The sequence below is a fragment of the Caloenas nicobarica genome, chromosome 34 (assembly GCF_036013445.1).
Source record: "Caloenas nicobarica isolate bCalNic1 chromosome 34, bCalNic1.hap1, whole genome shotgun sequence".
Classification (NCBI taxonomy): Eukaryota; Metazoa; Chordata; class Aves; order Columbiformes; family Columbidae; genus Caloenas; species Caloenas nicobarica.
The window spans coordinates 2,001,745-2,028,414 of record NC_088278.1 but is presented as its reverse complement, the minus strand read 5'-3'; the positions used below and the strand labels follow the sequence as shown (position 1 = coordinate 2,028,414).

General features: G+C 51.2%; 1 protein-coding gene across 1 annotated transcript; it reads left to right on the top strand.

The window, feature by feature from the left end:
* The first annotated feature begins 2,049 nt into the window (after window positions 1-2,049).
* LOC136000678 (olfactory receptor 14J1-like) lies at window positions 2,050-21,875 on the top strand. The gene is made up of 3 exons (XM_065654610.1): window positions 2,050-2,331; window positions 19,125-19,586; window positions 21,762-21,875. The coding sequence occupies exons 1-3, from the start codon at window positions 2,050-2,052 to the stop codon at window positions 21,873-21,875; spliced, it is 858 nt and encodes a 285-aa protein (XP_065510682.1).
* The last annotated feature ends 4,795 nt before the right edge of the window (window positions 21,876-26,670 follow it).

Sequence of the window (26,670 nt, the reverse complement as noted above, 5' to 3'; positions counted from 1 at the left end):
CGGAGCACATTTTCAGCTCCTTTGTGGATGATGCAAAGCTGGGCCTAGAACAATCTCACCTGGTTGACCCTGCCTTGAGCAGGAGAGTCAGACAAGATGATGTTCAGGGCTCTCTTCAAACCTGAGTTATTCTATGATTCAATGAACCTTTACCTTGGAGAGGTGTTTGAAGACAGAATAAGTAGTCCTTACCAGTTAAAAGAATGAATCCTGCCTGCAATTGCTAACCTAAACTATGTAAATCCTCTCAGTTTTGGTCAGTCTGCTCCTCTAACAAAGATAAAAGTGACTTTTAAAACACCTAATCAGAACCTGCAAAGAACACTGTCCTTGCAGTGCAGACACTCTGGAGCCTGCACTATTAGTTGAGTCTTGTTTTAACATCTATCACAAGACTGTTACATAAAGTGTCCTTTAGCTGAACTTTTCTTGTTGTACACTCATTATAATAGTAAAATACACATCGCTAGGATGGGAGACCCAGGCTCAGCCCGGGTCCCTTCCTCAATAAGTCTACGTAGTGGTAAAACGACTCTGTAACCAATATGCCATTGTGTAATCACTTGGCTCTTTAGGACTGCATGAGGGTCTGAATGTAGAGATAAGATTTTGTATGTAATGGCTATTCCATCTCTGTCCGATGTGCTGGTTTCATTCCAGCATCCAGACTTGCACAACTCTGTAATAAACAATATCTCATCTCTGGGTGTGGGATTGGCTTTGCACTTTGGGTAGCAAATTCGCAATTAGCAACCAGGAAGAAGGAAAAAAAAAATAGAAGAGGCAGGAAAGGACATAGAAAAGGTGTCAACATTTCACAGTCCTGTAAAGAATGCTTCTCCACTCAGATCTTTAGTAGGAAATAGATTTGATCAATTTGATAACACAAGCATACTTTTATCTAGTCAGGTTGTGGCCCATAAGGAGGGTGATGGATGGGTATGGGATTATGAGATCACTTGTGTCTAGGAAACTCATAACTGAGTTCAGAGACTTTGGCTGTGAAGGGAAGAGTGAGGTCAGTTCTGTCTCTGGAGGTGACAGCCCAGTAGTAGGAACAGAGCTGAGAAGGTATCTCTGCCTACGTACCCACAGGCCCTACCCAGGAAGAGGCCTTGGAGACATGTTGTCATGTCCATTCTGCCTGAGACCATGACGGGTCAGCAGCAGGAACATGGTCGTGTCTATCGGAGAAGCTGAAAGGTCAGCAGCACTCATGGGATTTAGAAGATCATGGTGAGGTGACTTCTCTCTGGCCAAGTAAAAGACAATGAGAAGCCTAATGGGTTGGGTTCCCTGCATGAAGAGCAGTTTCTGAGATGGTCAAGCTTTCCTTGATAGAGCAAAAAAGCAGGAGAGAGAAAAAAATAATCATAAAATGCAACTTGAAAGGTGAGGACAGCATACCAGGAGGAAGAAATGTCACTGGAAGGGCAGTGCTGTGGTGCAAGAGGTCACTTTGAGGGAGCTGGATCAGCCCATGGTTTGTGTTCCAAAGAACAGGCAGTGAGGGTGCAGACACATCAGTGAAGGGACAGAAATGCTGGGGTGAGAGCAGGTGGGGAAGCGAGATGGGTGTCTGCAGCCTGCAGGGAAAGAGGGGCAGGTGTAGGACCGTGTAGAACAGCCTGTGATGGAGATGGCAAAGGGCGCTGGTGAGGCTGGAAGGGACCAACAGGACCCAGGTCTCTGTCCCCTTGGCCATGGCAGTTGTCTCTGCCACTGAGGCCTGGGAGAAGACATGTTGTCCTCACGGCACTGGGGCCTCGTTGCCTCCTTGCAGCCCCATGGAGAAGTTGGAAGTTGTTGGACCAGTGTTGTCCTTCCCTCGGCCTTGCACACCCACATCCCACGGTCCCAGGAAGAGCCCTGAGCCATGTGTGAGGGACAGGATCCCCCGTCCCATTGCCTGGAGGTCATGGCTTCTCCTTTCTGCTTCAGAAAGCAAGCCAAGCAAACTCCCCCTGAGAGTTACATCACTTTTCTTTACATCAGATTCTCCACTGAAGTTTGCACCTGGTTGTTACAACTTTTCTGCAGTTGCCACACATGACGCCCATCTACAGGAAGGGCCGGAAGGAGGATCTGGGGACCTACAGATCTGTCAATCTGACCTCCGTGCTGGGGAAGGTCGTGGAGCAGATGATCTTGGCTAACATCACACAGCACTTACAAGAGAACCATGTAATCAGGCCCAGTCAAAATGGGCTTGTGAAAGGCAGGTCCTGTTTGACCAACCTGATTTCCTACTACAACAAGGTGACCCAACTAGTAGAGGAGGGAAAGACTGTGGATGTTTTGCACTTAGACTTCAGCAAAGCCTTTGACACCGTATCCCACAGCATCTCCTGGAGAAGCTGCAGCTCATGGCCTGGATGGGTGTATCTGTGATGAATAAAGAACTGGCTGGAGGGCCGGGCCCAAAGAGTTGTGGTGAATGGAGCCAAACCCAGTTGTCTAGTCACAAGTGGTGTCCCCGGGGCTCAGTATTGGGGCCAGTTCTGTTTAATGTCTTTATCAATTATCTGGATGAGGGGATTGAGTGCACCCTTAGTAAGTTTGCAGATGACACCAAGGATGGCCACACAGAGGGATCTGGACTGGCTGGATCATTGGGCTGAGGCCAGTTGTCTGAGGTTCAACCAGACCAAGTGCCAGGTCCTGTACTTGGGTCACAACAACCCCAGGCAGCGCTACAGGCTCGGGGAAGAGTGGCTGGAAAGCTGCGTGGCAGAGTGACATGGGGGTGTTGACTGACAGCAACTGAACATGAGCCAGCATGTGCCCAGGTGGCTAAAAAGGCCACCAACAGCATCATGGCTTGTATCAGGAATAGTGTGGCCAGCAGGACTAGAGAAGTGATTGTGCCACTGTACTTGGAACCGGTGAGGCAGCACCTTGAATCCTGTGTTCTGTTTTGGGCCCCTCATCATAAGAAGGATATTGAAATACCAGACAGAGTGCAGAGGAGGCAACGAATCTGGTGAGGGGCTGGAGCACAAGTGTGGTGGGAGTGGCTGAAGGAGCTGGGGCTGTTCAGCCTGGAGAACAGGAGGCTGAGGGGAGACCTCGCTGTCTGCAACTGCCCGAAAGGAGGTTGGAGCATGGAGGGTGTTGGTCTCTTCTCCCAAGTAACAAGTGATAGGACAAGAGAAAATGACGCCAAGTTGTGCCAGGGAAGGTTCAGATTGGATATTAGGAAAAAATTCTTCCTGGAAAGGGTTGTTGGGCATTGGAACAAGCTACCTGGGGCAGTGTGGAGTCGCTATCCCTAGAAGGGTTTAAAAGGCATTTAGACGAGCTTCTTAGGGACATGATTTAGTGCTAGAGTTAGGTTATGGTTGGACTCAATGATCCTGAGGGTCTCTTCCAACTGAAATGATTCTATGATTCTATGATATAACTAGGAAACTTTTCTATCACTTCTTCTCAGTGCTCTTTACATACCTGCCTCTTTACCTACAGTCTCGAAACTTATCTAATTAAGTGCACAAGTCTTGAATACTAGTTGCAAATGACAAAAGTGACATGGCTCTATCAGTCTTGTCTGATACCTGCCAGTCCCAGGCAAACACCTCAGGTACACGGAGGCCTCTCGAGATTTGCCCTGGGTGCTTATAGTGAGACCATGGAGCTCAACCCGAAAACCTGAGAACACCCCTCAAAACTGAAAAACCAAACCAAACCACCACCATGCTCACATCTCCCCTCAGTGCACACCTGGACTTCTGATCTAGTCATCTGGTGTCCTTTCATGGGGGTAGAACAAGCTCTCTGAGCCCTGGTGAGAGGACAATGATCAAAATGGTGGCTGCAAGAGGCAACAGCCCCAAGCTGGCACCCGGCAGCACGACAGACTGTTTCCATGTCTCTCTTGCACACACACTGTGTCCTGCTCTTCTCCTGGGACATCCCACCTCTCCACAAAGCCTTTCCCTAGGGAGAGCACACCTGCACTGGCCTGGCTGCCATTCCTGCACCCTGTCCCCATGCTCCCCACAGCCCCCGAGCTGGGGTTTTGCTCTGTAGATCAAGTGGGCTGTGGTGCCCGGGCTGTGGTGACTCTGCGGGGCCGTACTGGCCAGACTGGGAGGCAGCCCCAGCTGATGGTGGTCACTGCCACTCACCGCGTCCCACACAAACTCTTGGGTGGCCACGGAGGGCGCTCAGAGGGACCTTGCCTTATTCACCATGTGCGTGGGTGCTGGTCACCAACAAGCAACTGCTGAACAACCAGCCCAAAGTCCCTCAAAAGCCACACTGGGACCCTGATCTCATCACACTGAGCCCACAGAGAAACAAGCCAAACAATGAGCCCCTTGAGAGTCTGTTCCTTAGGAATGTTCTTCAAGGAACTTTGGAAGAAGACCTAAAACTTCAGGCACTGTGCTAAGGAGATCCCCTTGCTGCTGGAGATGCTGTTCTGAGGCCAGCTCTGTCACACAAGTGCCCATTGCCTGTCCTGGTCACAGGACCGACACACAGGTCGACTGTGACCAAGCCCTGGGAGCCCTCAGGCCTTGCAGCAGCACGAGGGCTGAGAAGGAGAGTGGGGAAGTGGAAAGAGAAGGACTCTGGGAAGAGCAAGGCTGGTGCTCCCTGGCAGAGCTGCTCTGCTGGGACTGTTTCCTCCATGTTTGCCCACAGACACCTTGTGTTGAGCTTCACAAAGGTTGCAGAGGAAAGATCTCAGACAAACTGTTCACTGCAGGGTCATTTATTTCGTTTAAATACAAAGAGAGCACAACTTCTCATTTACAAGGTCTTTCACTTGAACTATAAAGGTGGAGAGATAATTAGAAGTGGGATGAATAATAACATTTCTTTGTGGGCAGTATTATCATAGTTAAAAAAGCAAAACCAAACAAGCCTTCCCCTAACTACAAAAAGTGATCTACAACTATGAAATATAAAAAAGACAGGTTGGACCTGTCATGAGTTATGTCATGAGTGATATGCAGAAGAAAAGAAGTTTAATGCCTTTGAAAATTATCCAGCCATCAGTTTCCTCAGGGCATCCTTTAGCTCCTGGTTCCTCATGCTGTAGATGAGGGGGTTCACTGCTGGAGGCACCACTGAGTACAGAACAGACACCACCAGGTCCAGGGATGGGGAGGAGATGGAGGGGGGCTTCAGGTAGGCAAACATGGCAGTGATGATGAACAGAGAGACCACGGCCAGGTGAGGGAGGCACGTGGAAAAAGCTTTGTGCCGTCCATGCTCAGAGGGGATCCTCAGCACAGCCCTCAAGATCTACACATAGGACACCACAATGAACACGAAACACAAAAAGAACAAACAGACACCAACAACAATAAGCCCAGATTCCCTGAGGTAGGCTTCTGAGCAGGAGAGCTTGAGGATCTGGGGGATTTCACAGAAGAACTGGTCCAGGGCATTGCCCTTGCACAGTGGCAGTGAAAATGTATTGGCCGTGTGCAGCAGAGCATTGAGAAACCCAGTGGCCCAGGCAGCTGCTGCCATGTGGACACAAGCTCTGCTGCCCAGGAGGGTCCCGTAGTGCAGGGGTTTAAAGATGGCAACGTAGCGGTCATAGGACATGATGGTGAGAAGATAATACTCTGCTGAAATGAAAAAGACAAACTGAGAGACCTGGGCAGCACATCCTATGTAGGAGATGTTCCTGGTGTCCCAGAGGGAATTGGCCATGGACTTCGGGACAGTGGTGGAGATGGAGCCCAGGTCGAGGAGGGCGAGGTTGAGGAGGAAGAAGTACATGGGGGTGTGCAGGTGCTGGTCACAGGCTATGGTGGTGATGATGAGGCCGTTGCCCAGGAGGGCAGCCAGGTAGATGCCCAGGAAGAGCCAGAAGTGCAAGAGCTGCAGCTCCCGTGTGTCTGTGAACGCCAGGAGGAGGAACTGGGTGATGGAGCTGCTGTTGGACATTCGCTGCCTGTGGGCATGAGGACCTGTGCAAGGAGGAAAAGACAGTGACGGTTTAGATGAGACTTGTCTGGGAAAAACCAAAGCCATTTCCCACAGACCCTCCCACAAAGAGAAGCTTTTCTTTCAGAGGAGAACATCCTGGCTGGAGTCCTGGTCAGTGCTTGATGAGTGTGCAATGAAGAGCAGGGTCTCTGCCCAGGGGCTCTTGAGGAGTCAGCCTGAGCCTGTGTGATGGGGTGGGGCCGGGGCCAGTCCTGGGGTTCAGCTTTGTCAGATGGAACCGCTCCTGCTGCAGAAGGGACTGTCAGCATCTGTACCCGCAGACCTGAGAAACTGAGTTTGAGAGGTTTGGCGTTTCTACAGCTCCTTCTCCCCTCCCACCCTGGGGAGTGTTCTTGGATGTTAGAAACCCTCAGCATTTCTGCTGCACTCAGGGAGAACAGAGCGAGTCCTGCGAGACCAGAGGATGCCTGTGGGTCAGTGCGGAGTGAGGGCAGCTGCTCTGTCCCTCTGTGTTGCTCCAGCTGCCCTGAGCTGGCACCTTTCTGAGATGGAGGCTGATCACACTGCCATGTTACCCTGAAAAGCCACTGGGCACTGCTGAGAGCAGAGGGATCCACCTCAGACCATGACATGTCTCACCCTTTCCTAATGTCTCAGCATCCTATGTTTAGCCATGAAACTGCTCATCTCACAAACCCAACAGCATTCTCTCTGTCACAGCATCTCTGTGCTCCTCCATGGGGCTTTCACATAACAAACAGATGCTGTAGGACAGGTTTGCATCCTGGAGGGTAGTTCAAAGCTTCTAAGGAAACTCCCAGGAGATATCCAAGTGTCCTAATGATGGCATTTGATTCAGGGAGACTCAGCTCATTCCCCAGCCCCACACACTGCATTGCCCACAGCCCCACAGGTCAGAGCAAAGCTGGGACACGTGTTCCCATGGACACAGCTGCAGGAAAGGACCCACAAGATCAGGCTGTGACTCTGCAGCTGAAACTCCCATCCCCAGAGAGCCTGACAGCAAGAACCAGATCACAACAGCAGTGACCCAGAGCAGTGGAGCAAGAAGGAAACTGCGGTGAGGGTGGGTGTGAGAGAGGCCAGGGCAGAGGCAGCCGGGCACTCCGACAGCGTCACCCTTCCCCAGCTGTGCAGCCACCTCCCACACACCAGCATTGCCGGGCAGCTGCTCTCAGCCCCTGTGCTCTGCAGAGGGAACTGGAGCTCTGGCTGCACAGGAGCTGCTTCATGCCTTGGAGCCCCCGGCCCTGAGGGCAGAGGCTTTGCTGGGTGGGAGAGGAGGCGAGGGGGCTGCTCACAGGAGGCATCTGCACTGCAGGGGATAATACAGAGTTTTACGTGTTCTCCCTCCCGTATCAATTCTGAGTTTAGTTTCCTCTCATTTCTGATCATTTCCCTGCTGCCTGGACATTCTCCCCATGGGAGGTGTTTCCCTGTCCATGTCTCTTCCCTGTCAGCACTCACAGACCATCCCACCCTCTGTGCCCTCACCCTGGCTCTACAGATCCTGCCTGTTCACAGGGCACTGCCTGGGGGCATCTTCCTGTTTGCAGGTTGGAAAACAGGACAGGTCAGAGTAAGACTGACAGGTATAGCCAATGTGATGCTGGTGCTGTGCACAGGCAGAGCAGCAGCTGAAGGGATGTTATGAGGCTTCTGGCAGATGTACTGGTGACTCTGAGTTGCAGTTCAGGAGTCTCAGTGACTTGTTTAAGCAGGAGAGCTCATTTTCACTTTATCCTTTTCTGCACCCCCCCAACCCTCGGGATAGAAAACTGAAAAGACAGGCTCAGGAAAGCTCCCTATCTGTCTGGTAATCCTTGCATTGATCTTCTCTTTGAGGCATCCCCTCGGAAAAATCCTGGGGGTGATCTGAAGCTGTGAGCAGCTCTGATCCACACAGCACCCCCTTAACAGCAGAAGCACCTTTCCTGCCCTGATAGGGGTCGCTCCTTCCCCCCACAGCTTCTCCCCACAGCACCGTGGGGATCTCCCCGGGCAGGCTGAGCGCTGACCCTGGCAGGCGGCAGAGTCCCTGCCCCGGCACAGCCCTGGGGTGCAGGGACCCTGCTCTGCAGGACAGCCCTGGGCACCCCTGGCTGCTCACCCAGCTTCACAGCTGTTCAAAATTGCCTGACAAGAGCCCCCTCCTCACAGATCCCACAAGCTGTGCCTGTGCTAACTTAAGGAGATGCCTCCAGGAGCTACAGCTGCATTGCCTTGCACCCTGAGACTTACCATGGCAAGGGCTGCAAAGATTTCTCCTCCAGTGAGCTCTCAGTCATCCTCCCCATCCTGACCACCTTTCATCTCTCTCTGCCTTGCTCGTCTCCCTGAGATCCCCAGGCAGAGCCCTCAGCCCTGCTGCGCTTTGCAGAGGAGCTGCTCCTGGGCAGAGCTGTCTCTCTGCAGCGCTGCCGCTTGCCATGAGCTCCCTCTGTCCCAGGAGCCCAGCCCAGCTCAGCAGCACAGGAGCAGCCCAAGGCGCTTTAATGACCCCTCTGGTGGGTTTGGTGCTGAGGCCATGAACCTCAGACCCTGGAGGAAGCTGAAGAAACCTCTCAAGAAGCCCAAGTCAGATTCAAACTCCAAAGTTTCTTGTAATGTTAATGGGTTCCCCTGAGGAACACTACTGAGGAACTGACCCCAGGGTCTGGTTAGAGAAGAAAACTGGAGGCAGAGATGACAGGTCAGGAAAATCAAGGTGAAGGTCTCTCTGATGCTGAGTAAACCTGGATGTGTTTCATTAACCAAAGGGCCAAGCCCTGACCCCCAACCCTGGGAAGGCACATCCTGTCCCTCCCACGTTGCCCAGGGCCCTTCCTGGGACAGTGTGATGTGGGGCTGTGCAAGGCCAAGGGCAGGACTATGGTCCCACACCTCCCAGGTTCCTGGCTGGGGACAAGGAGGCCATGAGGCCCCTGTGCTGTAAGGACAAGGTGTCTCCTCACAGGCATCAGAGCTGGGGACAACAGCCACAGCCAAGGGGAGAAGGAGCTCCAGCTGTTAGTGTTTACATGCAGACGGTTTATCCTGATGAGAGCGTCTATCCCAAGATAACATCATGAGGAGTTACAGGACACTACAAATACCACCTGCAGGAGAAACTTTGCGGTCTTGGGGGGCTAGTGCTCGTAATGCCAGAGGTCTGGACTTAGAGGGGAAGTTTCCCTTCATGTGGGAGAACATCAGGAATGTGTGGAGCTCTGCCTGGGGACAGAGAATATCAGCTGAAATTTGAGGACTCAGCGTGAGAGGGCAGAGCAACATGGACAGTGTTGTGGTGGGTGGACATCAGCTACTGACTCACTGATGAGGAAGAGGAATTAGATGAGGCCTCCTTCAGACAAAGGAAAGAAGCCTCATGTTTTCAGGCAGTGTCCTCATGGCAAACCTAAGATATCCCAATATCTGCAAGGTACCAGCCATCCAGGAGGGGTTTGGAGCTCATGGACAACATCTTCCTGACACGGGTGGCTGAGGAGTCAGTGAGGTGAGGTGCCCTGTGGGACTTCACACTTACAAACCAGAAAGGGTTGGTCAGGGATGGAACAGTCAGGGATGGGAAAGTGGAGTTGAGGCTCCTGGAAGATGATAACAAGGCAAAGAGCAGGATTTCAGGAGAGCAGGCTTTGGCCATCTGAGGGATCTGCTTGGGTCCTATGGGATATGACCTTGGTGTCTGCAGTGTTTTTTCTCTCACATTTCCTCCCTGCTCTCTCCCACCTGCTGTTGTGCAGTGTTTTTTACCCTTTCTCAAATACAATATCACAGAGGTGCTGCCAACATCCCTGAGTGGCTCAGATTTGGCAAGGAGTGGGTCCATCTTGGAGCCAGCTCATATCGGCTCTGTCTGACATCAAACTCCTGTTGTCTTCTCAGAGAGGTGACAACTGTAGCACACCCACACTCACTCCAGTTCCAAGACTTTGCCATGTAAACCCAGTACAGGGTGATAAAGTGTCGGATGTTACAAACTTCTTGATCATGGAGAAGAAATGGAAAAGATCTTCTGTTAGTAACCTGAGGAAGTCTCCAGTCAATCAACAGGTTCCTATGGGGAACTGTAATTGCCCTGATATTCACTGGCCAGGCAAAGCGGCAGGTGCCAACAGTCCAGAGGATCTTGGGACAACTTCTTAACGTGGCTGCCTGCTGGGCCAACAAGGGCGATGCTCACCTGGATCTGGAACTGGGAGACAAAGAAGAGCTGGTGAGGGATGTGAACATCAGTGTCCACCTTGGCTGTGGTGACCAGGGAACAGTGGGATTCCAGGCACCAGAGGGGAGGGAGGAAGGCCAGCAGCAGAGCACAGGCTGGTGGGCTCCAGAGGAGAAGACTTTCACATGCTGGGAGATGGTGGCCAATAAAGGTGGTGACATGGAAATAGGTCTGAAGGGTGAAGGAGCTCAGGAAATCCGAGAAGCCTCACAGGACAGCCTGCTCCAAGCACAAGAATGATCTCTCCAAGTACCCATGAAAAGAAGACTTTATGTCATGAGGCTGCTTGTCTGAACTGACAGAGCTCCAGGGCAAAAAGGCAGCACATGGGAGGTGGAAGCAGGTCAAGCTGTAAAGGAGGAATTTAGAATCCTTGTCCATGGATGTGGGGATGATGCCAAAGCTGCCCTGGACTTGATACCTGCAGGGGAGGCTGAGGGCAGCAAGATGAGCTGACATTGCTTCCTTACAGTAAAAGAATAGACAGGGTGAACGTGGGCCTGCTGCTGAACTTCGTAAGAGTAGAATCAGACAGGACTGATGTACTTCATGGCTTCTTTGCCTCCATCTCCACCAGCAAGGTCTCCTGGGACTTTGTTCCTGAAGGCAGGAGTCTGGAGAACAGCCAGGAGTGGATGGGGCTCAAGTCAGGGGTTACCTGAGCAAACTCAGACACCATTACAGAAAAGGAGATGGGTCACTTGACCGGCTCCCTGAACACAAGTATCGCTGTGCTGTGGCACCTGAGATTCCCAGGAACTCCCACCTCTTGGTCCAGAGTGGTGTGATTCCTCTTGGGGTGTCCTGTCCTGTCTCCTCGCTCAAGTGGTGCGTCAGGCACCCACTTTTCTGACACATTCAGTCTTTATCAGGAGATTCTCTAGATCAATATTGGAGATTGTTGATACCAGCTGTTCTGGAAATGAGGGCATTGGGAGGGGGATGGAAATATAAGAAATTTGTCTTTATTACTATTTACTATGGAAATGCTTACTGTTTGGCTACAGTTCTGAAATCTCTCTAATCATCCACACCAGACTTGAAGCCTTTAGGCAAGTGCTGCAGAGAGCCTTGGCTTGTAAGCGCATTTTGGCTGTTAATGAGCCCTCTGCTGCCATGGTCCTGAACTGCAGCTACTGAAAGAATTAACAAACTCTTGATGAAGTGAAAGGCAGAAACAAACCCCAAGTTTCTGAGGGTGTTTGGGACCCCACGAGGGGCCATCGCTGACACAAGCAGTCCCTGTCCCTGGAGGCTGCTGAAGGAAAAGCCTGGAGACAATGGTCAGAGGTGGTAAAGGCGATGTGGAGGTGGCTCTGGTGCCCTGTCAGCCCTTCATGGTTGTTTAGCATCAGAATGGCCAAGCCCTGACCCCCAGGGCCTGGCAAAGGAGACCCTTTCAGTCAAATGTTTCTCAAGGCTCTGCCTGTGGTCACTGGGAGGGTATTTGTGTTTTGGGTGTGGGTTTGGTGCCAAGTGCTGTTACTTTTACCACAAGGCTATGGTTTTCTGAGGGTTTGGCAATGCCTGTGAGGCCCCCCAAGCCCATGCAGCTTCTTTCATAGACCTGCAATGGTCAACAATCACCTGAGCTGTCCCAGTCCCAAACTTGCTTGAATCCGCTCTTTGGATCCATGGCCCAGCACTGAAAGCACACATTCCTTCTTCTGCTGCCCTAAAATAAAAAAGAAAAATCAATCTATTCCACATTAGCACGATCAGCCAATGGTCTTTAGGTCTTCTTCTTTAACACGTTTACTACTATGCATAGACCCGTGTCTTCCTGCACTCCCATGTGTCTCACAAACCTTTCACTCTTGTCCTCCAGTAATGGGCCAACACTCCAGGAGGCTGGTGCTTCCTCCGGGCTCATGGATGATTCCTGAGGACCATCCAAGCATGGGGAGTGCAAGAGAGGAGCAGAGCAAGGTCAGCTCATGGGCCATGCCTGAGCACAGCCCCCCCAGCAGCAGCCATTCCCATCTCCCAGGCACAGCCATGCCCTCAGCATGCAAATGTCACTGCCATATATGACTAGTCCAAGAGAAGCCTGCCTTCTTTCCAGGATCCCCCAAAGTCTTTCTCCTATTCCTCCTCCACCCGCAGACATCAGCCACATCCCACTTGCAGGCTCAGACATGGTTGTAAGGATTTGCTGAATTCATCAGCCATCACCCTTCTCTACCTCACATCCCCTGACCCTCCCACACCACACATGGCCGCTCACTGCTGCTCAGGGCCTCTCTCTCTTCGGAAGAGGCCTTGAGCTTCTTGATTCTTCCTGGTGCTTATTATCATCTTCCTCCCTCCCTCCAGAGCTCATGGTGAGATTTCTTGTCCATAACAGCACCTTTATGACCATGTTTACTAAATGGGTGTCTTTTTGTGAGCATTTGTGCAGAAAGAGTAGTCTCAGGAAAAAAACAAATATATAAAAACTGATGCTGAGTGAAATGCCATGAAGACCTGAGGAGTTACTCCCATTGCTGTGTCTCTCCTGGAAGGAGTCTGTCCCAAGAAAGGGATCCAGCTTCTGCCACTCTGGAGAGGCACATGAGCAGTGTCCGTGCACCTGGGGAGGAACAGGGTGATTTTTGCCAGACCACCCTTCATCTGAACCACTTAGATATGTGCTTATGGATGGGGTGTCGTGCCTTATACTGCAAATACCTATTTGGTATTTATAATATTTATATTTATATTGGCACTGGCCGTGTGGCTACCACAGATGCAGACTGCTGTGTTGCAGGTATTTATATGTAGGCAGATGAACCCTTTTCTATTTTTTTAATTATTATTATTTTTAATACTGACACTCTTAGAGAAATTACACAAAGATTTGAATGATTATTGATGCCTTTTAACATGATTATCCACAGAAGGCCCAGCAGCTTTGCATCTCAAGAAATGGGATGCCAGAGCACAAGGGCAGGATGGCTTGGGCTCTGTCCTGGCATCTGGAAACTGAAGTGTGCGCCCATCTCCCAACACCCGCCCTGCTCAGTGAAGGGTGTGAGAAACTCTGAAGTCACAGCCATGACAGGTATCTTATGTGTAACTGCAGACAGTGTTGTCCTGCCAGCTCAGGATTGGAGCTTCCATCCCTGAAGGTATTGAAAATATGTGTAAACATGGTGCTTAGGGATATGGTGTAATGGGTGGGCTTGGCAGTGTCGTATTTACTACTGGACTTCAGGACCTTAAGGGTCTTTTCCAACCTAATTTATGATTTGAGATAAAACCATTTCAATTCCCATCACCCCCAGCTTCCCCCGAGGTCAGCTGTTGTGTGGCACCACTCACCTGGCTCTCCAGGCAGGTTGGGCACTGGTTTGGTGCCTGCATTGGGAGTTTTCCCCTTCCTGGGGTAAAAGACCTTCAATGAGAGACAGTTGTAGAGATTTGGGTTGCAGAGATTTGAAGCAGTCCTTACAAAGCCTGAGCAGGCTCAGTTTTGGAGCCATCAAAAAATAGAGACAATCTCAAGGATGTTTTTGAAAAGTGGTACAATCACTAATAAGAATAACAGGGAATTCCTTATTCTTGATGGTGATGATGATGATGAAGTAAAGTTTTTTCATTTCATTCCCAACAGTCATTCTTGCTTCTCAAAAGAGCTGCTACGTCTCAGTAGCTGACCTCTTGCATGGAGTTCTTTTTAAGAGCTTTTTCTCTCACTTCTACTAGTTTTATCATTTTAAAAGTACATCCTAGGAGAGAATTGCCCTGAAATCATCCCTCTTTCATGCTTTTTCCCCCTTTTTTTCTGGTGTGAGAGGAGGTGACATAGGGCAGTTTTATTTCTTTTTTGACCAAAGAAGGCCAAGGAACAGATCTCAGGTCAGTGCAAAGGCAGAAAGGAAGCCAGAATGTTTATGTGGTGTGCACTGACACACACCGTCACCTGCATTTCCAGTCTCTGAAGTTCCAATGGTGCAGCAGAGACTGGAGTTCTGAGCTCCCTTCATCTGCCCTTCGTGACACATGTAAAATGAAACTACCCCAGCCAAAAGTTGGTTTTGATTCTCTTCACAGCCTGAAGCACCACATGGGTCAGGAGACAAGCCAGGATACCCAACGAGGACTCACATGCTCTGCACTTAAAGTTCAGGTGTTCCCAAGAATCTCAGCAGACAAGTTGTGCCGATTCCTGGGTGCAAGGAGCTGGTCAAGAGCCTCGTCTCCATTTCTGTAACGATGGCTTTGCTGCCTGGCTGATGTGCAGACTCTGTACATGGATGCTGACACCTGTTGAGCAACTTGCTCTGAAAGGATAAACAAGGTGGGCATGAGGACAGCAGAACAGAAGAGCCTGGGTGGGGGCAAATGAAAAGGGATGCACAAGATGTGGTCAGGGCTGTTTGGGGGCACTTGTAAAACAGCCCTGCACCTCATGTGAATTATTCCTGTGGTCAGAGAGAACCTGAGAGCTGTCCCTAAATTGAAAACATGAAGGGGATGAAAGGACAGCATCATTCAGGCTGGATGGGACCTTGGGAGCTGTCTTGACCAACCTCATGCTCAAAGCAGGGTCAGACCAGATTACTCAGGGCTGTATCCAAACACATCTTGGCCACTTTCTGGGACAGAGTGGATGCGCACCCCTGGGAAACAGCTTCCAGGGCTTGACTGTCCTCAGGATTGGAAAGTTTCTCCCTTTCTATAGCACCTTTCCAAGCCTGACCATCCAGATCATTTTTCACCCATCTACTTACACACTGACACAGATCATAATAGCCTACCTTGGACACAAGAATATTGTGGGGGATGATGCCGAATGCCTTGCTGACTTCCAGGTAACAGACCACCACTGCTCTCCCCACGTCCAGCAACCCTGTCCTTTCCTCACAGAAAGCAAAGAGGATGGACAGGCACAACCTGCCCTGGGTAAACCCTGTCACCTTCAGACACCCAGAAATGGGGTCCCAGTGAACATGTTCTGGGGCACAGCCCTTAGTTCCCCTGCTCACCCATTGGCCATTTTTGAAAAGTGCACACAAAGTGTGAGAGCTGCCAGTGGTCAGGGAGTCCCCCCAGTCTCCATGAGCTTTCCAAGATGTTGGAGAGTGACCTCACTGTGACATGGTCCTGCTGTCTCAGCTCCTGGGATGCTGCCCCTCCTGTCCCATAGACTGGAAAGGATTGTATTAGTTCCAGTGACCCCTGACTTGATCCCCATCCACTGCTGGTGGTTCTGCCTCCAGTGACAGAGTCCTGGGAGAGCTGGCTGGTGAAGATGGAGGACCAGAGACACAGAGAATATCACTTCTCTCCCTTATTGAATTCATCAGTAACTACAAGTTGTTTGTTTCTCCTTTAACTGTTCCTGCAGTAGGAACAGCTCATTATGGGGTCCTTGAATTGCCTTACAGGTCTAGACTGAGTTTTGCTCTGGCCTGTTGCTGTGCTTGGAGGCTGCTGTCCTTGCAGACCAGATGAACTAACTTCTGCCACCCTGCCTTGGCAGTTTATTCCATTCGTGTCACAGCTCTGTCTGCAACACTGACAGCTCCAGCTCAGCCAGTCAGGTCCCTGGCTGAGGACATTGCCTCGCATCTGGGCTGAACCACCCCAGCTGTGGCACCAGGAAACCACTGACCTGCCCCATGGAAACCTGGTACCAACTGTCCAAGACTCCATGCGTGCAAAGGCTTTGCTTCAGAGCACTAACATGACATGGCCAAAGATTGCTGAATGTCTCTCTAGACCTAGGAGTATAAACCCAGAATATAATGCCTAAATTCATTCCGGGGAACATATTCCTCCCCCAATTTGGAAAAATTAGATCCTTTGCTGTAACCTTTCTGGTGTCCTGCCTAATAATGGGACAAGAAAAGGTGATTCCCATACCAATTTATTTTTTAATACAAAGAACACAATGCTGGCAAGAAGTGTCACTGCTGAAGAGAGAGAATCAACATCACTGATTACTTGAGGTTGTTTCAAAGGATGTGCCCCTGGAGCCCCAGGGACAGCTGGAGGGAGCCCAGAGGGGACAGAGGAAGGGACATCATGGGCTGCTCCTGTGCTGCTGAGCTGGGCTGGGCTCCTGGGACAGAGGGAGCTCATGGCAAATGGCAGCGCTGCAGAGAGACAGCTCTGCCCAGGAGCAGCTCCTCTGCAAAGCGCAGCAGGGCTGAGGGCTCTGCCTGCAGCACCGAGGACAGAGGAGCCAGGGTGACAGGGGAAACGCAGTCTGGGGTGGGAGGACAGATGAGAGCTCACTTGGAGAATAATCCTCACAGCCCTTAGCATGGTAAGTTTCTGGCTCCAGGGCAATGCAGTTGCAGTTCCTGGAAAGATCTAAAGCTGGTACCTCTTACAGTTTATGAGACTTTTCAGGAGGGCTCTCTCAGTGTCTCTAATATTGAGGAGGATGTTCCCCAGAGCAGGGCTTCCCTGCTGCACCATCGGAGGGACAGGACATGATGGCTTCTTTCTCCCAGGGATGGTTGTAGAGATGTGCATCTGTAAAGCAGGGTCCCTGCACCCCAGGGCTGTGCCGGGGCAGGGACTCTGCCGCCTGCCAGGGTCAGCGCTCAGCCTGCCCGGGGAGATCCCCACGGTGCTGTGGAGAGAAGCTGTGGGGGAAGTAGTGACCCCTATCAGGGCAGGAAAGGTGCTTCTGCTGTGGAGAGGCTGCTGTGTGGGTCAGGGCTTCTCACAGCTCCAGATCACCCACAGGAGTTTTCCAAGGGGATGCCCCAAGGACAAGATCAATGCAAGGATTAGCAGACAGATAAGGAGCTTTCCTGAGCCTGCCTTTCAGTTTCTTATCCCAAGGGGTGGGGTGTGCAGTAAAGGATAAAATGAAAATGAGCCCTCATGCTTAAACAAGTCATTGAGACTCCTGAACTGCAAATTTGAGTGATGAGTACGTCTGCCAGAAGGCTGATAACATCCCTTCACCATCCCTCTGCCTATGGACAGCACTTGCATCACCTTTGCTGCACCCCTCAGCCTTTATCTGACTTGTCCTATTTCCCAGCCTGCAAACAGGAAGATGCCCCCAGGCAGTGCCCTGTGAACAGGCAGGATCTGTAGGGCCAGCCTGAGGGCACAGAGCATGGGATGATCTGTGAGCACTAACAGGGAAGAGACATGGACAGTGAAACACCTCCCAGGAGGAAAATCTCCAGACAGCAGAGATGTGATAAGGGAAGAAGAAACCAAAACCAGAAATGTTGTGGGAGGGAGAATTCAGAAATCTTTGTATGATCCCCTGCAGTGCAGATGCCTCCTGTGAGCAGCCCCCTCACCTCCTCTCCCACCCAGCAAAGCCTCTGCCCTCAGGGCCGGGGGCTCCAAGGCATGAAGCAGCTCCTGTGCAGCCAGAGCTCCAGTTCCCTCTGCAGAGCACAGGGGCTGAGAGCAGCTGCCCGGCAATGCTGGTGTGTGGGAGGTGGCTGCACAGCTGGGGAAGGGTGACGCTGTCTGAGTGCCCGGCTGCCTCTGCCCTGGCCTCTCTCACACCCACCCTCACCGCAGTTTCCTTCTTGCTCCAGTGCTCTGGGTCACTGTTGGTGTGATCTGGTTCTTGCTGTCAGGCTCTCTGGGGATGGGAGTTTCAGCTGCAGAGTCACAGCCTGATCTTGTGGGTCCTTTCCTGCAGCTGTGTCCATGGGAACACGTGTCCCAGCTTTGCTCTGACCTGTGGGGCTGTGGGCAATGCAGTGTGTGGGGCTGGGGAATGAGCTGAGTCTCCCTGAATCAAATGCCATCATTAGGACTCTTGGCTGTCTCCTTGAGTTTTTCTTCCAAGCTGTGAGCTTCCCTCCAGGATGCAAACCTGTCCTATAGCACGTTAGCATTATCTGAATTACTCATGCAGAAGTGCAGAGATGCTATGATGGAAGAAATGCAGTTCGGTTTATGAAATGAGCCATGTGTGTCCTGGGATAGAAGTGAGGTGCTGAGACCTGACGAAAGCGTGAGACATGTCATGGTCTGAGGTGGGTCCCTCTGCTCTCAGCAGTGCCTGGTGGCTTTTCAGGGTGACATGGCAGTGTGATCACCGTCTCAGAAAGGTGCCAGCCCAGGGCAGCAGGAGCAAGACAGGAGGACAGACCAGCTGCCCTCACTCTGCACTGACCCACAGGCATCCTCTGGTCTTGCAGGACTCGCTCTGTTCTCCCTGAGTGCAGCAGAAATGCTGAGGATTTCTTATGTCCAAGAACATTCTCCAGGGGAGATGGTGGTGAAACTGTAAAAAAACCTATGACTTTTAAAATGCCTTTACAATTCCTTTTCTTTATCACTTATAGTCCCGACAGGCCAGACTGCATTATCAGTCCGAAAAATTTGAACCTCAGGACTGACCCCTGCCCAAGCCAAAATCTGCAGAGTTGGGCTGACTTATTAAGAGTCCATGGGTAGAGACCCTTTTGTCTTGGTTGCACACTCGGCCAGCACCAAGCAGGGCTGAAGCCACAGTGCTGAAGGAAGGTCTTGTAGAAAAAGAAAAGTGTGTCTGCGTGTCACAGGGGAGGGTGTGTGGGACATGGCTTTGGTTTATGTCAGAGAAGTCTCCACTAAATTGTTACTGACTTTTTCTCCTACGAGAGCACCCTGTGCCCAGAGACAGCAAATGTCCAACAGCAGCTGCATCACCCAGTTCCTCCTCCTGGCGTTCACAGACACACGGGACCTGCAGCTCTTGCACTTCTGGCTCTTCCTGGGCATCTACCTGGCTGCCCTCCTGGGCAACGGCCTCATCATCACCACCATAGCCTGTGACCAGCACCTCCACACCCCCATGTACTTCTTCCTGCTCAACCTCGCCCTCCTCGACCTGGGCTCCATCTCCACCATTGTCCCCAAATCCATGGCCAATTCCCTCTGGGACACCAGGGCTATCTCATATATAGGATGTGCTGCACAGATGCTTTTGTTTCTCTTTTTCATTTCAGCAGAATATTTTCTTCTCACTGTCATGTCCTACGACCGCTACGTTGCCATCTGCAAACCCCTGCACTACGGGACCCTCCTGGGCAGCAGAGCTTGTGTCCACATGGCAGCAGCTGCCTGGGCCACTGGGTTTCTCAGTGCTCTGCTGCACACGGCCAATACATTTTCACTGCCACTGTGCAAGGGCAATGCCCTGGACCAGTTCTTCTGTGAAATCCCCCAGATCCTCAAGCTCTCCTGCTCAGATGCCTACCTCAGGGAAGCTGGGCTTCTTGTGGTTAGTCTCTGTTTATCATTTGGGTGTTTTGTGTTCATTGTGCTGTCCTATGTGCAGATCTTGAGGGCCGTGCTGAGGATCCCCTCTGAGCAGGGACGGCACAAAGCCTTTTCCACGTGCCTCCCTCACCTGGCCGTGGTCTCCCTGTTTGTCAGCACTGCCTTCTTTTCCCACCTGAAGCCCCCCTCCATCTCCTCTCCTTCTCTGGACCTGGTGGTGTCCATTCTGTACTCAGTGGTGCCTCCAGCAGTGAACCCCCTCATCTACAGCATGAGGAACCAGGAGCTCAAGGATGCCTTGTGGAAACTCATATCTAAGTGTTTTCTGAAGCAATAAAATGTACATCTGCTTCTACATAGCAGTTTTAATGTAACTAGTTACAGGACCAGCCTCTCAACTGTATTTTATGTTGTTATTGGCGGGGTTTTTTTATTGTGATAATGTTGTCATCCCCTTTCTTATTCACTGACTGCTTTTCTTTTATAACCACTGGCTGTGTAAATGAGGAGCCATTATCTGTGTGTATGTAAACAAAATAAAGGGTCCTGTAGTGTCATGGTTTGATCGCGGGGAGACAATCAAGAACCGCGGCAGATGTATTTTCCTTAACCCTCTTCCCCCTCCCCTTTTCCACTCCCCCCCGCCCCTTTTTCGCTAAGGACAGGCGATTTTGAGAGGAAAGGAAAAGAAGGACAGAGAGAAGAGAGCTGGAAAATTTGAAAACATTTTACTAACTTAACTAAATAAATGTAGAGAACAGTAAAGCAGAACAAATATTATAGAACCAGTCTTGCAATTCCCAGCAGCGAGTCCGGCAGGATCCTTCAGCCAACCGGAACTAGATTCAGTCTGTCAGGAGACCTCAGCTTGCAGGGATGGCAAGAAAGAAGCAGAGACGAAGCAAAGCAGCAGGAGACCCAGCAGAAGAGACAGAGAGTCCTTCTGGTCCACCTTTTATACCCAGGAAGTCATGAATGGAATGGACTACTCCAATTGGTCAATTTGTGGTCACCTGACTCAGACCACCTCCTCTCGTTGCTCCCCTCAATGACCCAGGACATTCCACCCCTTATAACATACTGTTCACAGCATATTTAAACCTCATCAATACAATCTAATTAATACAATTTATCAATACGATCTAATTAGTTACAACAACTATATACATATATATATGCAGGTGTAGCTCATCATTCTCTTAGTCCATGGACCATCCTTTGGAAAAGCTCATTTAAGTTCACTTATCACACATCCAGTACATCTCATGACCACTGTTTGTGGGTTAAAGACATCAACTTTGAAGAAGTTGCCATGCGCCACTCGAAGAAACTAGCTGTGGTTCCATCAACACTGTCTTGTTCTGAAAGACACTTATTAGACACTGTTAGTATGGAAATTAACATCGTGCAGTTCAGTCTTGACTATTTTCACCTAAAATCAAATCCCCTTGAGGTACACATTGAACTTCTCCATCTTCAAGCATCACCCACCAGGTGCTACCAGGACCTTGGACAAAAAAAATCCCACGAATGGGCTCGCCTTTGCCTGAGGTAGGAGTGACCCAAACTGCCTTCCCTAACATATTTTTCATGTGTACTACAGGGACTTTATCTCCTTCTACAGTACGGAGAATTTCTGATTGTGCAGGCCCAGCTCGATTAGTTGATCCTCTAGTGTTGACCAACCAAGTGGCTTTTGCTAAATACGAATCCCAGTTTTTAAAGGTTCCACCACCCAGTGCCTTTAGTGTAGTTTTTAACAAACCATTGTACCTTTCAATTTTCCCAGAAGCTGGTGCATGATACGGAATGTGATATACCCACTCAATACCATGTTCTTCGGCCCAGTTGTCTACAAGACTGTTTTTGAAATGAGTACCATAGTTGGATTCAACTCTTTCTGGTGTACCATGTCGCCAAAGGACTTGCTTTTCAAGGCCCAACATCATATTTCGGGCTGTAGCATGTGGTACAGCATATGTTTCCAACCATCCACTGGTTGCTTCTACCATTGTAAGTACATACCGTTACCTTGACGAGTTTGTGGAAGTGTAATATAATCAATCTCCCAAGCCTGTTTTTAGAAAACTGAGGACCTGGCGCCTGACCCCAGCCGGGGGGAGGGCTGAGAGTCATCAGACTGTGAATCCTTAATGTAAAACAAAGTCTCCTTGAAATAATCCCAGAACACAAATTGATTACTGTATTTAAAAAGTTAAGCTAGGGGGAAGGGTAACATAAGAGCCAGGAATCCCTATTTTAAATAAATCAATAAGGGGAGGGGTTTATTATAACTAGATGACTGAGACAGGTAAACTGAGGCAGTCTGTGAACCTTCCAGTATCACATGATCCAATACGTCCTCACCAACCACCGCTCTCCTTTCCACCCGTTGATGTAACACACACACAGTTTCCTCCAGTCCATGGGCCGCCACCGCCGACCGGGTCCGACCGTTGTGGCCCCTGCTGTACCGTGGGCCACAGCCCCCACCGTGGGGCAGAGGCCCCACCAGACCCAGCACCCGCCATCCTGACAGGGGCTGAAGAGGCCCCAGCCTCTAAGAAGCTTCATCTCTGCTCTGCCTCATGGATGGTGGGAAATGCCCCGTGGCACTGGTTACAGCAATGGCAGCGGAGCCATTGGCAGCGCAGAGCCCAACCCATCTGGGCTGTTGAATCCTGGTGAGATATCGCTGCCCAGCTAGAGAACATGCCTGAGAGTGCACCACGTAGAAGCTTACGTGCCCAAGAGTCGGTCACTGAAGAACGCGATCCCAACAACCAGTGGGGGGATCGAGCTGCTGAGATTAAAGTGTCTGAGGTAGATTTGCATTGGCAAGATGAAGGTGAATTATTGATGGCCCATTGGGCCCACGATGCCTAAGGTCATTGAGGAAGGCATGCAACATATGGATGGGCTCGTGATCGAGGCATGGACTCGACCATGGACGCTGTTGCGCGGGTTATTCATCATTGTGAAATGTGCGCTACCATCAAGCAAGCCAAGCGGTCAAAGCCTGTGTGGTATGGGGGGCGATGATTAAAGTGTAAACATGAGGAGTCCTGCCAAATTGACTATATCACACTGCCACAAATCTGCCACGGCAAGAGCTCTGTGCTTACAATGGTGGAAGCCACCACCGGCTGGCTGGAAACATCTGCCGTGCCCCACGCCAGTGCCTGCAACACTGTCCTGGGCCTTGAAAAGCAAGTTCTGTGGCGTCATGGTATTGCCGGGGAGTAATTTAGGGTTCTGCTCACTGCAGAGCAACGGTTAGATTTCTTAAAGACAAGTGCAACTTCAAGAATTTGGTGGCAGGTTCACTCTGTTATTTACTTGCATGGGGGAAATACGCCAAGCCAAATGCTGCTGACCTTCTCTCCAGGTGCCTGTACCCGTTCACGAAGCAAACTTCCAGGATTCTTGCCTCCCCAATAACCATTCACTCTGGAGTCTGTGTCCTGGAGCTCCGAAGACAAACTCTCAGGCGAGGCCTGTACCCGTCACGGTGCAAACTCTCAGGATTCTTTTCTCCCTGATAACTGTTCGCTCCAGAGTCTGTATTTTCAAGCTCTGAAGGCAAACTTTCAGGGGAGACCTGTACCCATTTGCAAAAGCGAACTTTCAGGCATTCCCTTCCTGATAACCGTTCACTCTGGAGTCCACGTTTAAAGCTCCAGTGGCAAACTTTCAGGCGAGGGCTGATAACCGTATGCAGAGCAGACTTCCAGGAGACAAAATTCTTACAAAAAAATAAAAAAGTTAATGGAATAGAACAGCAGGAGGGCTGGCTCAAGCTGGGTACCTGTGCAGAGGTCCCACCCGAGCATAGGAAACCATAGGCTTTTCTATGTCTACAGACCATTCATACCATGATTCAGTCCAATAGCAAGGTTTCACATTTGGATCTTCTTGCTTCTCATTGGATCTTCTTCTCTGATTCCACGTGGGCCTTTGTTTTTTTCAGCTGTAGACAATGTTTAGTTGAGGTGCGGAAATGACCTTACAACCTTTGAGATTGTAAAGAAGGTATGTATTTACAATACTGGACACACGGGGGATTAATTCCACCTAAAACGTGTGCAAATTTCCAGTAGCTGTGAGCTTGGTTAAATGCTGTAAAGTGTTACATATTCATGAAAGTTCTAGGAACCCCTATACATATTCGTAACCTGTCCCCGAGAAGGCAGTACTTATTACAATGAGTTCCGGGAAATCATTTCCACAGTCTCCACCTTCGGCCCCTCCTGGTTGTGCCTGCACAGTGATGGTGAACCAGCGGCTTCTTCTCCGTACACCTTCACCTTTGGCTTGGTGTGCTGAGTTGGCTGGGACTCAAACTGCTGAGTTGGTTAGACCTGGCGTATCTCCTGTCCTGTGCCCAAGTTTCTATTATCTAGTTCACCCAAGGATGCACCAAGGATGCACCCAAAGTTTTTTATCTTTGCAAGGCCTGTGAAGTCGTCAGCGGACTCTTGTTTCTCTTACAAGAAGTTACAGAAAGCTAAGTAAGGCTAGGCAATTGTGATGTGGGTTAAGGGTTAGCTCTCTAAGTGGTAGCTCCTTAGTTCTTTAAGTGTTAGTTAATTCCCTGTATCATATTGTCCATAACCTTGCAGGTACTGTTTTGTCTGAATAAATCCTTTCTTCTCAGCAAAGTGCAAAATAGGCCCCATCTTCTAAGCGTTCAGTGTAGTTTGTAGTTGCTTTTGGTAAATATGAGCAGAACTTTACAGCTTAAAATTTTAGCAAATCCAGCTTACCAAGTAACATGAAGCAAAGAGTATATTAAAAATCATACAACCTTATGTCCCTAAATAATTCATTATGTTTAGTGTGCATCTACTTAAGCTAAATGATTAATATTAAACTTAAATTGGGCTCATCCACTGACCCGTGAGTAGTAAAACCACTGCCATACAGATCACTTATTTAGCAGGGAGAGCTCAAAGTGGGCTCATCCAGGCTGTCGTATTTCTAGAATGAAGTGGTTGACTCGTAGTCAAATTGCATAGAGTAGGAAAAGTCTGCACGAGACTCCATGTGCCCACAAGCCACCGGCGTTCAGTTGCCGTTCTGCTTCCTCGTGGGTCTCCTGGAAGGAGTTCTTGGCCTGGCTACGGCTCAGGCCCATCCCTCCTCTGCAGCCTGGACCAAACTGCTGCGGGTTTGGCTGGGGGGCGGTTGAGTGCATCTGCTACACATGGCAGCCCAGACAGAACTGAGCCAGACAACGGGACTCCTTTCCGGAACATCCTCATAGACTCCTGGCCCAAGGAGCACGGCAGTGAGTGGGTCTGTCACATCCCCACCATGCACCAGCCGCTGGGAAAATGGAGCTGTGCAACGGGCTGTTAAAGACTGTGCTCAGAGCAACGGGTGGTGGAACTTTTAGAAACTGGGATTCAAATTTAGCAGCCAGGTGCCCAGGGCTGAGATGGCCAGTGCCTCGCAAAGGGACACCCTGACCTCCCTGCTCAGACACAGGGTCACAGTGGGGTCCTTTGTGACCTCACTTGGTGACACCCACTGCCCTGCATGTGCTCAGCGCAGCCGTGCCCCCAGCCCCCACTGTCCGACAGGACGGTGACAGGACAGGGTGCGAGCACGGAGCTGGCGAGAGCCCCCGAGCGTAGCCCACGTCTGTCAGAGAATTAGAGAATCTTTTTGGTTGGAAGTGACCCTTAACACCATCGAGTCCAGCCATATCCTAACTCTAGCCGCCCCGGCAGACTCCCCTTTGCCCCCGGCAGACTTGTGCTGAAGACTGCCTCAGTGCAGCCCAAGTCTTTCCCGGCTGCCCCCGGCAGACCCCCGGCATTTCACCAAAGCTTCCCCCTTCCCCACCTATAATTCTTTGCTATGACCCAAGAGATGGCAGAGAAACACTTCAACACCCCCAGGGTGGCCCTGGAGGAGGACAGGGCTCCCCAGGGGAGCAGCTCTCCAGCAGAGCCCCACGAGCTGTGCATGGCCCAGCAACTGGAGATGGGTGAGTGAGGGGCCCTGATTGTCTGGGCAGGGCAGGGACCAGCAATTGCTCCCCGCTTGACACCAGGATCATATTTCCCCACACGCTGGCAGGAGCTTCCCACGGGTGGTGGTCGTGATGCTGCCTGAAGTCCAGGGCTGCTCCGAGCTGGGAGCTGGCCCCAGCACAGCCTCTGCGGGCAGACGGGACCCAGCTCCTGCCCCAGGGCACGGGCAGCGAGAGGCAGCTGGGCCAGTAGGAGGCAGCCGTGCTGTGGGATGGGGACTTTTGCTGCCCATCTGAAGCATGTTCTTCACCCGCTGCACTGGGGGCTTTCCCCGTCCTGCCTGGCTCCAGCATCACAGCCCGTCTGCCGGGAACCCTCCAGCCCTGACATGCACGGGAAGACTGTGCCAGGGCAGCGGGCGCTGGGCTGGATGGAGGGCAGAGCTTCTTCCTCTGCTCTCTCCTGCCTGCAAACCCCCTCTGCAGCCCTCCCTGCTCTCCTCCTTTATTAGATGCCAGCTCTTTACCCGTGTGCGAGTTGGAACCGGAACACGTGGCCTCCATCGTGTCCTTTGTCGGCAGCACAGAAAAGGTAACCACGGCCATTTGGAAGGTGGCTGTGCCAGTGTCTGCTGACAGCGGCTCTGCCGCGGGGCTGCTGGAGAGCGCTGGCTGGGCAGAGCTGCTGCTCCCAGGTCTCTAATCGGCACTGCACCCCCATGCTGCGGTGCCGCTGGCCGTGTGTCCCCATCTCATGCTCCCTGTTTGTCTCTCTGTCCCCTGGCTGCCAGGATGAGGAACAGAAGACGGAGTTCCTTAAATGCATCACCATGATCTTCAGAGCCGCAACATACGACGACTTGTCCCAGGGCCTAGATCTCTTCCGCCAGAGATACGAGCTGGCAGAGGATCCCAAGGTGAGGGATAAACGGCGGCTCTGGGGAACTGGGCAATGGCCCCGGCACCCTGTGAGGACAGCGTTGGGCAGGGCCGGGGGCTGGTGGCACTGGGTGCCGGCAGCTGCCAGGTCCCATCCCGGCTGTGCTCTGCAGGTGCTGCTGGAAGAGGAGCCCAGGGACCAACTGCCCACAGTGGTGCGGCGGATTGCCATGTTTGCCATGGCCGAGATCAGGTACCTGTCCATCCCTCCTGGGGACTCCAGCTCCAGAGCGCCGTGTCCACCTGTACGAGGCCTCCAGGCACCGCCCCCAGCACCAGTGTCCGACTGGCCCCTCTCTCTTTGTAGCTTCGTGGAGGAGGTGCTGCAAGGCAAAGACATGAGCCTCATCCAGGCCTGCTTCTCCAGCGCCTTCTTGCTTCCTCCAAAAGAGGAAATGAGGGACCTGAAAGC